Consider the following 12,303-nt stretch of genomic DNA (forward strand, 5'->3'; position numbering starts at 1 on the left):
TTATTGTGTCACAAACTCCAGGAGTGAACATGAAAGGTCGGCTAGATGTGGCTGAAGTTACCAGGGACAGACAGCACATCATGTAATCGACGCAAGTCTTGTTTAATTTGTACATATAGTAAGAACAGGTAAAAGTGTGAAAATGTAATTTATGGTTCAATACAGAAGTGAGGTTCAATAAACCTTTGCAAAACCTGAACTGACTACTGGAGACTGAAAATTGATGGATCCTAGAGGCCCTGGAACTGTAAAACAGGAAACTAAAGGTTGCAAAGTTCAATTTAAAGCCAGTTGCAAAAGTTTATATGGAGCTGATACCCTGTCCCTGCGTCTGTTCAGCTTCGACATGACGTTCCTCTGCTAGAGCATCGCAAAGAGTTACAACAAATACCAGTGATGAAGTGGAGCAATCATCAAGCATCTTCTAGATGAATGACCTCAAGCCGTGCAATAACAATGACTCACTGATCTACCTAACTGGAACATACAGCATGGACACCAGAATCTCATTCAGACTGGAAAAGGGTGGCCTCGTAGCATCCAAAGGACGCAAGATGATCATGGCTGAGGGGAACTACCTACAAGAAGTTGACACTGCAGATGTTTAGGACAGCAATAAATAGACTGAGATCTCACAGGCAACACAAATCACAATAAAGTAATAAAAAAGTCAGCGTCTAGCAAGTATGTCCGAAGAGTAAGGCAGGTCCAGAAGAGCCAGTTAAATGGGAAAAACAAAGCAGCAACATGTTGGCTCTGTTTGCCATTAAATGTGTAGCAGCCTGACCAAAGGAGCAGAAAGTAGCCAATGGTATGAAGACAAGGAGCTTCTTACAACACACATTAGTCCAGCATCCAGAGACTGCACGCTAAGCAGACAAAGGGAGGTGGAGGACAGGTGAGCATCAAAATTACCATGGAGGATGAGGCAGCAAAGACCATCAGAAAGATGAACATATTGCATAAGCTTAGAAAAAGATGTCAACATAAAGAGATGCAACAGTCTTTTAGACTTCCTCCAGTCCTGGATCACAACATCATCAGAGTGGAAGAATAAGTAGCACCACCAAACCTGAGGAGTCAAAGCATCCAACAATTTGAGAGAAAAATCTTTATATTTCAAAGCTTATCTTTCAAGAAATTCAAATGTATTGTCCAAATTTTGGATCACTGCTTTAAACTCTACAATAAGATGATACACAAGAATATTTTTCAAGCGGAACCACTATTGTAACTGTTACTATGTCTGATGTATTTGTGATTTAACAAAACAAAAATCAAACACACTGTACACAGCTCAACTTGCCGGTGGGTTCATCGGGCTTATCCTAAAATCTGAGTCTTCAGGTTGGGTCAAGGCCCTTGTGGTTTAGGAAAGCTATGGGTTGGTTGAAGGAACATCCTTGAACATCAGATCCTATGACCTTCTTACATTTCTGGCTCCGGTTTCCTGGACTGAGTTTTTTTCTCCTGCTTCTACTCCCATCTTAACCCCTCCTGCTGGTTCACCCTGTATTTTGCCACCACCATTAAGTCAGTGTCTGATTATCAGTAAATAAAACAGTAACAGATTTTTCTGATTAAGACCAGCTTACCTTCTTCTTCTGGAGGAGATGGTGGCTCCACAGCGATAGGTTCTGCATTTAGAATGGAGAATATTTGCAAAGAGACTACAATTACAAATGTTAGCAAGATTAGACAACACATTACAATGTGATTTTGCACGTTGCCCGGTCAATAAGAATAAAGGGGGAAAGAGTGAAGAGGAGAAGAACAGAAACAGGTTGTGTTGAAGACTGAAGACTGGCTTCTGAAAAAAAAGGAAAAGACAGCAGTGGTTCCATAGCCTAGCGGCTTTATTGCTAAAAAGGCAAACAGAGATCATTCCTGCTTTTTCCATCTTTTTGTGTGAAAATAAAAGCTGTACAGAGGTGGGAACATTTCTAGGTGAGAACTGCAGTAAGTCTGAGGTGTACCAGTTACGAGTCGGAAATCTGAGTATATTTGTTTGGTTTTTGTTTGTTTGTTCTGTGGTAGAAGAGAGGCAGGGAGGGAGCCTCAGGGTGAAGACCATGACAGTCGTGGCGGTTAACCTCAGACTGGGTCACTCTGCAACACTGAGGTGTTTCAGACCCAGCTTCAGCCAGTAGGGATACAATGTATATAAAACTTTCTATAACAATGAATTTCCACAAAAAGTGGCATAAAATCCAGGGTTTTTATGCCAGTAATTTATCTTCTCATGCCTGTGCAATGTGTTGAAATGCATCCAGTTAGTGTGACTGAGTCACACATGCTATTATCCCACTCAATTTAAGGATGGAAATGCCAATTCAAAGGCATATTTATGATTTGGATTTACAGTAAACCACTAATAACAGATCTTTACTTTGTGGCCTTTTACATGAATGTAACACCTCTCTTAGAATCTGCCAGGAAACCCCCGTGCTATTTGTGGTCATAAGGCATTAGTTTAACTGCTGTTTGTCAGTCGTCAGCTGCATATGATTCTAGTATGTGAAAAAAAGTCAAGCAGCAAAATTGTGCTTAAGGCAAAGCGTTTGTTGTTTATAGCCCTACGTTCCGATTTTCAAACTGCTGCAGTGTTCAGTGCCATGCAGACGTATTAAGGCCCCTTGAACTTTGTGACATTAAAACCACTCCCTTTTGTGCATTTTATTAAACTTTTATTCACCAAAACGTAGAACATGATTACAAAGTGGAAGGAAAAGGATGAATGTTTTTTTTTTTATGTGTGACAAATAAAGGTGTGGCATGAGTTTGTATTCAGTCTCTTCAATAAATTGTAGAACCACCTTTGGCTGTAGTTGCAGCTTCAAGTCTTTTTTGGTATTTCTCTAGTAGCGTGACTAATATAGGCTGAAATTTATGCAAATGTTTCTTTTCAAACTAATGAAAACCATTTTTCAAATGTTTTCACATTTCTCGGACTTAGAATTCTGCCATTCTTCGAAATTATTTTGCTTGATCTAACCCTTTCAATTTTACCTCTGGCTGCAATGTTGTTGTCCTATTAGTAGGTGTCCACAACTAATAATCATTCTGTGGACCGTGTTGTGTTGTTCTGTTACATAAAATCCCAATGAAATACATTGACGTTTGTGGTTGTAGGGCAATAAATCATGTTGCAAGGCACTGTGTTGTAAAGCACTTTGGTCCTGATGGGGTTCTTTTAAATCAAAATATTTATGCAATCACAGCTATTTTCAGTGCTGGCATACCACAAACCTACAGTTTATTCTTCTTTTCACCACCCTGTTTATCCAATATATTCAGATTGAACCACAGCTTGTCCCTGTCCCTCCCCTCCTAACCTCCCTCCCTCTTTATTTCAACACTCCTCCTCACTTGATGCATGCGTAATGACCTGGCTAAGATGGATACTATACACTGAACTGTTAACAGAATGAAAAGCATACAGTCAACCTGGCATGAATAACCCATAGGAGAAACACAAATGACACTATCACATCAGGAATCTATCCCAATCAACCCAAATTACGCTCTTTCAAACCTCATCAGTTAAAGAAGTTGAGCAGATTTAACACTTTGTGGTACTAAAACAAAGAAAATCTTAGTGGTTGTTTATCTTGAAAGTGGCAGAAGTTTGATAAGAGAGAGTGAAAGTAGACTGGAGTTTAATCTGGGGACATTTCCTTGTACCTTATGAGACTTTGGTCAAAAAAGAACCAACCTGAAGAGAGAAAATTATTAGAAAACACGATCTTTTGAGTTAATGCTCCTCAACTTGACTCAACTGCCTGGTGAAGATAATGGACAGGTTTAGGCACTGAAGTTGGTTATGGTCTGTTACAGTGGACCATAAACTCTCTCCTAGAAACACGTTCAAACAAAACATAAAACATATTTAATAAAAATATTTTAGAGGGAAGCGTTGATACGTAACCCCTGTGGGATATCCCAGAGGCAGGACGCAGATTAAAAAACATACAGGTCCTTCTCAAAATATTAGCATATTGTGATAAAGTTCATTATTTTCCATAATGTCATGATGAAAATTTAACATTCATATATTTGAGATTCATTGCACACTAACTGAAATATTTCAGGTCTTTTATTGTCTTAATACGGATGATTTTGGCATACAGCTCATGAAAACCCAAAATTCCTATCTCACAAAATTAGCATATCATTAAAAGGGTCTCTAAACGAGCTATGAACCTAATCATCTGAATCAACGAGTTAACTCTAAACACCTGCAAAAGATTCCTGAGGCCTTTAAAACTCCCAGCCTGGTTCATCACTCAAAACCCCAATCATGGGTAAGACTGCCGACCTGACTGCTGTCCAGAAGGCCACTATTGACACCCTCAAGCAAGAGGGTAAGACACAGAAAGACATTTCTGAACGAATAGGCTGTTCCCAGAGTGCTGTATCAAGGCACCTCAGTGGGAAGTCTGTGGGAAGGAAAAAGTGTGGCAGAAAACGCTGCACAACGAGAAGAGGTGACCGGACCCTGAGGAAGATTGTGGAGAAGGGCCGATTCCAGACCTTGGGGGACCTGCGGAAGCAGTGGACTGAGTCTGGAGTAGAAACATCCAGAGCCACCGTACACAGGCGTGTGCAGGAAATGAGGTACAGGTGCCGCATTCCCCAGGTCAAGCCACTTTTGAACCAGAAACAGCGGCAGAAGCGCCTGACCTGGGCTACAGAGAAGCAGCACTGGACTGTTGCTCAGTGGTCCAAAGTACTTTTTTCGGATGAAAGCAAATTCTGCATGTCATTCGGAAATCAAGGTGCCAGATTCTGGAGGAAGACTGGGGAGAAGGAAATGCCAAAATACCAGAAGTCCAGTGTCAAGTACCCACAGTCAGTGATGGTCTGGGGTGCCGTGCTGCTGGTGTTGGTCCACTGTGTTTTATCAAGGGCAGGGTCAATGCAGCTAGCTATCAGGAGATTTTGGTGCATTTCATGGTTCAATCTGCTGAAAAGCTTTATGGAGATGAAGATTTCATTTTTCAGCACGACCTGGCACCTGCTTACAGTGCCAAAACCACTGGTAAATGGTTTACTGACCATGGTATCACTGTGCTCAATTGGCCTGCCAACTCTCCTGACCTGAACCCCATAGAGAATCTGTGGGATATTGTGAAGAGAACGTTGAGAGACTCAAGACCCAACACTCTGGATGAGCTAAAGGCCGCTATTGAAGCATCCTGGGCCTCCATAAGACCTCAGCAGTGCCACAGGCTGATTGCCTCCATCAAATGTTTAGATTTTGACAAACTATTCAGCCTGCCAAGTCCTACCTATCATCATATTTCAGAGCACAAATTCTAAAAAGCTTGACGGCATAAATCATGACTAAATCACAATCGGTCTTTAAATTATTTAAACAACATTTTAAATCACATTTTTAACATTAATGATTGTGTTTGATTGCATGTGATTTGTTTCAGATATGTGCTTTGTGCATTTTAGAACTTTGTATAGTATTCTCTTGCTAGATGCTGAAAATTCTTTTCATTTTTCTGTACATTTAATGTACAATAAAGTGTCAAATACAATCTTATCTTATTACTATATACAGATGATGATCTGTTGTTTGGAACTGCAGCGTGTGACTGCCCATTGTTCTCAACAGATTGTTCTCTGTAAAACAAAGACCTTTCTAATGAGCCTATGTTGAATGCATGTAGGAACGTTTATTGGGAAAACAGAAAAGGATGAACTGAGCACTTTTCCCTTCCCCAAAGATTCTCTACACAGATAACATACAGTAAGGAAGGTTTGTGGAACCAAAAGCAGCAATATGTATGACAATAAATGTTTGCTTCCAAGCTGCCACAAAAACTGTTTATATCAAGGGAGTGAGGCTGAACATACATTCATTAGAAGTTAATTTTTCTCACCTGGTTTTTGATCTATCGGAGTTCCTCTCTCTTGTTTTGAACCTAAAATGCAACACAGTCACAATTACAAAAAATCTGAGCCACTTTTGTTTCCAAATGACAATTGATTGAGGATTTTAACACATTATGGGCCTGAACTTCATAGAACCCAAATATCGGGTGCTAATTTGCGAGTACTATAAATAAATTGCACATGTAATAAGTGGGCATGTTGCGTGCGATTTTTTAAAGATTGCGCGTGCAATGGATAACAGATGCACAACAGGTGCAGACTGCCCTATTTAACTGCCTTGTTCCAGTGCTACTGGCTGGAACAAGAGGAAAGGCAAACAGATCCTCTGCTGTATTGCAAGAAATATGTAGGGATTGTTACGCTGCATCGTTATAAATGATCCAGTTGCTGATTTTTTCATTCCTACTGCTCAAACGTGCTTAATTCACATGCATCTTAGGACAGATGTATCATTGCCTCAGAATGGCTTGGTTACCTCAATAGTAATTTTTAGTACAGGGAAAGAAAAAAGGAACTTAACATTTTTTGAACTGATCACAACTGGCTAATTGTAATCATCCCGTCCTGCCAACCTATGAATGGCTTAGTGCTTACTTTCTGTTGGCTGTTTGTCTCTATAGCCCACAATTGTTATTGTTAACTTCACAATTAAGTGTATAAACATTGATTGGAACCAGACTAACATCATGATTCTCCTGGAATTGTTCAAACTTTTAAATTTCGGTTCCTAGTTTTGATACCCAGTTCGCTGGCCAGAAGAAGAGGTCGCCGAACACCAACAAGGAAGGATCCGCAGGAAGTGTGTACACATCCATGGACAGTGTGCGGAGGTGATCGAAAGTGTGGCTGAACTTTAATTGAAGACATGAACATTCGGCTCAGTACAATACTTGCAATAATATATATATATATCATGCAGAGGACGGTGCATGATTAAACACCTCCACATTCATAGTGTAGAAGTAATAAAATGCACCGTCTTTAACATGCTGCGCCTTCCTTTCTCCGCTGCCTCTTCCTTTAGCTCCAACATAGCCTATCACAGCACTGCCGTCAGAATCAGGTAAGTAAAACAAAAAATACATCTTATGCCAACATTAAGGCAGGTAACCAGTTATACTAGACCTAAAACGGTGGGTCAGCTCAAATGCAGATACCCAGCTAACATAAGCCTGTGTATTTTTCATGGATAAATGGTCTGGCGTTGTTAACGATAGCCAGCCAGTAGACCAGACTCCGCGATATGCTACAAGTTACAGCACACATATTGTGAAAATGTTGCATCCCTTTTTAGATGTGGACTCACCAACATTTAGGTTAGTTACAACAATAGAGCTAAGCTAATTAATAGTTTGCCCTGAGCTAACCTGGTTAGCAAGCTGCCTCGTAAATGAATTGGAATTGAGAATCTCTAGGAACTGGAATCAAAACAAGGAATTCAAGATATGCCCAACCCTAGCCACTACACCATATAATACCAAGGAAGTCCAAATAAATATGCATAACATAGGAGTCAGTGTGTTTTCTTATACAAACTTCTCACCTGGTCTTGGATCTATGGGGACTGATCTGTCTTGTTTAGAACCTAAAAGCAAAAGAGTCACAATTACAAAAAAAATCTGAACCACTTTTATTTCCAATTGACAAAAGACAGTTGATTGAGGATTTTAACACATTATATTTTCTGTTTCTGTTCCCTGTCTGTCTTAAGTGATAACTGAACAGCTTACATCCATAAAAACCAGCAGCTTAAATAGAGGTAGATTTGCCTCCATAACAACACCCCCACAAAACCCTCACATCCCCCCAACCTCCCCCCTTTCCTGATTTGACTGTCTGAATGACTTTTGGATTTGGTTTACCACTCGAATATTACCCCGGTACCCCATCTGGCCACCCTTTTGGCTTGTGAGCACAACTATCGTTAAAGTAAAGGTGAAAATTGGGGCGCGGCGCTGATGGTGTAGGGGTTAAGCGCGCGACCATATGCAGAGTCTACAGTCCTCAAAGCAGCTGTCCCGGGTTCAATTCCCAGACCCGGCGACATTTGCCTAATGTCTCCCCCTCTCTCTACCCATCTATCCTGTCTGCCCACTGATAAAAAATAAATAAAGACCACTAGTGCCGATAAAATATCTTTAAAAATTGCATTGCAGCAGCTACTGCTGGGCTGAGACCCTCTCGCTAGTGGGACACCGACACCCTCTCAGGCAGTCGCAGAGAGAGGTGCAGGCAGGACATGTGGCATTGGTTAGTGGGTTTTGTGGCAGGGACTGTCCTCTAAAAACCCTTTCATTCTTTACAGTTAAACTTTATTAATTAACTCTGCATCATGGACTTTCTACTCAGATTGTTTAGACCGCAGCCTAGAAATGTTGAGCAATACTCGGGCTTGGGAAGGACCTGGAACCCCCTGTGGCTGTCAGTCCAGCACAAATCGCTTTCCCACAGAGATGGAAATACTTTGCCCTCTCTTCACAAACATAAAATCCAATGCTATACTGTTATACTGAATTTTTAAATCATCAAAACGTAAAAATGCAAATCAAGCTTTAAAAAAACACACAAATCCTTACAAATTTTACATTTTGTCACACAACATCCATAAATTTTGATTTCTTATATTGGGATTTTATGTGAAAGTCCAAGCCCAAAGCGCTGGAGCAGAACATCTCACAGAGCTCTGTTGAATCCATCACCTGAACATGGAAAGAGGATGGACCAACTGTGCAGACCTACCAACACATGGATACACCTTTAAACAGACAGGTTGGGCAAGGAGAGCAATAATCAAAAAAGCAGCCAAGATGGCCTTGGTAACAATGGAAGAGATGCAGAGATCCACAGTTCAGATTAGAGAATCTATTGACAGGACAACTGCCAGTAATGTACACTAGAACAGCAGCAAGACATTGTTGAAAGAGTGCAATAAAAAGTACCCAGTGCAGTTTGCCACACAAACCATGTAGGGAACACAACAAGCATGAGAAGAAGGTGCGATGTTGAAATGAAGCAAAAATACAAATGTTTGGCTTACATGCGAAACACTATGTAAACAAACACTGTACATCATTCTGAATACATCGTCCTCATCGTGAGACAGGGCAGTGGCAGCATCATGAACCCCACCAAAGTTGATGGAAAGATGGATGGAGCTAAATGGTCAATGGACTGAATTTATACAACACTTTTCTAGTCATACAGACCACTAAAAACACTGTTCACTAGAACCACATTTACCCAGTCACACAGACATTTATACACAAATACACAGATCGTTGGGCAACTTAGACTTGCCCAGGGGCACAACAACATATGACAGGAGAAGGTTGGAGTCAAACCAACAACTTTCAGATTGCAAGACAACTCTTCCCATTGAGCCACAGTCAACCACAATACAGGAGAATCCTGAAGGAAAACCTATTAGAGGTTCGAGCAAAGCATATCCATATGTTAGAATGGTCCAGTCAAAGTCCAAACCTAAATCCAATTAAGACTCTTTAGCAAGACTTGAAAATTTATGTTCATTGGTGCATCCAATCTGACTGAGCTTTAGCTGTTTTGAGAAGAACATTAATACCTCACATAAAGTCCAAAAATGAAAAACATTGAAGTTTGTGGTTGTAACATGACCAAATTAAAAAGGATCAAGAGATGTGAATACTTTTGGAAGGGGCTATGATACCTTAAAAATTACAATATAAAAGAAATATTGTGAATTTACCCACCTTGGCATCGAGGCTTTTTATTGACAACAGAAGAACCACTGATTGGTCGCCCGTTGGGGGTGACGCACCAGCAGTATCCAGTGTAGCTGTGGCACTGAACCTATGGAAACATTTTCAAGTGTTACTTCATTGCATACAGCAAAGGTTAAACAATGAACGGCCTCCCTGGTCAAATGTTTTCGCTTTAATTAGGAATCTAAGCATTATTTATGTAAGTAAGTAAGTAAGTAAGTAAAATTTTATTTATATAGCACCTCTCAAGACACAGATCACAAAGTGCTTCACAACACTAATACAAAGTACAATTGGAATAATATATTTATATATGTAAAATAGAAGAAGATAAGATAAAATCAAAAATAAACTAACCAAACGCAAGTCTAAAAAGATGAGTTTTTAGCTGTTTTTTAAAAGACACCACCGAATCCGCAGTCCTTATACACAAGGGGATAGAGTTCCAGAGTCGGGGAGCTACTGTTGCAAAAGCTCTATCACCCTTAGTTTTCAGCCTTGTGTGATGTACAGCCAGTAGGACTTTATCGCATGACCTCAGAGACCTGGGGGGATTGTACGGATATAAGAGTTCACTGATATAAGTTGGGGCTTGACCATGAAGACCTCTATAAGTCAGGACCAGAATCTTAAACTGAGCTCTGAATTTAATGGGGAGCCAGTGCAGCTGGATGAGTAACGGTGTGGAGTGGGAATACTTAGAAGATTTTGTCAGAAGTCTAGCAGCAGCATTCTGAACAACCTGGAGACGTTCCAGGGAGTTTTTCCTAAGACAGGTAAATAAAGCATTACAGTAATCCAAACGTGAGGAAATGAATGCATGGATAGCAATCTCAAGTTCAGAACGTGACACAATGTGACTTAACTTAGCAAGGTTACGTAAATGATAAAAACAAGAGTGAACCAGAGATTTGATGTGGGTATCTAAGGAGAAAGCAGAGTCAAAGGTTACACCAAGGTTCCTGATGGAAGATTTAGCAAATTTGCCAAGAGGACCAAGAGCTTCCATTATCCTGGGTATAAATCTATCAGGGGCACAAACAAGGACTTCAGTTTTTTCATCATTAAGTTGGAGAAAGTTATCAGCCATCCAACTTTTGATAGATTCAAAACATACAATCAGCAACTGTAACTTAAAAACATGTTCAGGCTTAAAGGAAATATACAGCTGAATATCGTCAGCATAACAGTGATAAGAAATGCCCTCATAAGTGCTCAGGATATGCTGTAAAGGAAGCAAATACAATAAAAATAACAAGGGCCCTAGGACAGAACCTTGGGGGACACCACAAGAAAGGGAGGCTGGAGAGGACCTGTACCTAGAGGCAGCCACACAGAAGCATCGTTCAGATAGATATGAAGTGAACCACTCTAAAGCAGAACCAGATACACCCACCCAATGTCTCAGCCTATCGAGCAAGATATGATGGTCAACAGTATCGAAGGCAGAAGTAAGGTCCAACATCAGCACAGCAGAACACTCTCCTGCATCACTACGCAACAAGATATCGCTAGAAACTCTAACAAGAGCTGTTTCTGTGGAATGAAACTTACGAAAACCAGACTGATATTTGTCAAGGATATTGTGTTTGTCCATGAAGGCTATCAGCTGCATAGATACAACCTTTTCCAGAATCTTAGATAAAAAGGGTAATTTTGAAATTGGTCTATAACTGTTGAAAATAGAAGGGTCAAGCTTGGGTTTCTTTAAAAGTGGGTGACATCGTTCTTAAGGTAAGTGGGTACTTGACCAGAGGCCAGTGAAGTGTTAATTATCGAAAGCACACAGGGACTGATATGGCGGAAAACATTTTTGAACAGAGAGGCAGGTAGAATATCAAGAGAGCAAGAAGATGCTTTCGTTGAGTCCACTAATTTTTCTAGCTCAATTAAAGAAATAGGAGAAAAACTTTCTATAACATCAGGTCGAGCTGGAGCAGGTACGGTCAGTGAAGAACCAGACGGGGAGATGTTAGATCTTATATTACTGATTTTATCTACCAGAAAAGAAAGAAAATTATTACAATCCTCATTTGAAGAAATTGGAACAACAGGTAGAGCAGGAGTAAGGATATCAGTAATTGTGTCAAATAACACCTTTGGATTCCCTCTACTCTTTATGACCAGGTTTGAGAAGTAAGCGGCCCTTGCATCTTTGACTGCATTATTAAAAGAGACTAAAAGATCCTTTAAGTGAAGCAAATGAACGTGTAAACGAGTTTTCTTCCACAGACGCTCAACTTTACGACAGTCACGCTTTAAACAGCGAATGCTGTCATTTACCCAAGGTGAAGGTTTTGAAGCAGGAGCTAATCTGGATTTAACAGGACAAACTTAATCTAGAATAGACAAACAATGATCATTAAAATGATTTGTTAAGTGATCAACATCATTACAGGGAGATAAAAATAAATATGTAATGTTGTTTGTTACCTCGCTATAAGTGCCATCAGGGTTGCATACAGGAACAAAGGCATGCTTCTTGGCCTGTTGCTCTGTGTACTTCTTCTCTGCAACACATCTGGATGTTTCTGAGGACAACACAAATCACAAGGATCACTAAACATCAGAGACGGCCTCCATTCAGCCCACAGCACAACAATGTTTTTAAATACTCCACAACTATGAAACCAAGATACTAAAAGAGAACGAGAAC

General features: G+C 40.3%; 1 protein-coding gene across 4 annotated transcripts in view; it reads right to left on the bottom strand.

Moving 5' to 3' along the window:
- smoc2 (SPARC related modular calcium binding 2) overlaps positions 1-12,303 on the bottom strand; it is a 46,461-nt gene that overhangs the window by 19,654 nt on the left and 14,504 nt on the right. Inside the window, exons 3-7 of one of the 4 annotated variants that reach the window (XM_047350808.1) lie at positions 12,081-12,178; positions 9,636-9,735; positions 7,451-7,492; positions 5,895-5,936; positions 1,596-1,670 (exon numbers count right to left, since the gene is read on the bottom strand). In XM_047350808.1, coding sequence (XP_047206764.1) covers positions 1,596-1,670; positions 5,895-5,936; positions 7,451-7,492; positions 9,636-9,735; positions 12,081-12,178 — 357 coding nt within the window. The remainder of the gene's footprint in view (positions 1-1,595; positions 1,671-5,894; positions 5,937-7,450; positions 7,493-9,635; positions 9,736-12,080; positions 12,179-12,303) is intronic. The other 3 variants (XM_047350809.1, XM_047350810.1, XM_047350811.1) reach the window with 3 other exon arrangements.

This window comes from Girardinichthys multiradiatus, chromosome 22 (assembly GCF_021462225.1).
Source record: "Girardinichthys multiradiatus isolate DD_20200921_A chromosome 22, DD_fGirMul_XY1, whole genome shotgun sequence".
NCBI lineage: Eukaryota > Metazoa > Chordata > Actinopteri > Cyprinodontiformes > Goodeidae > Girardinichthys > Girardinichthys multiradiatus.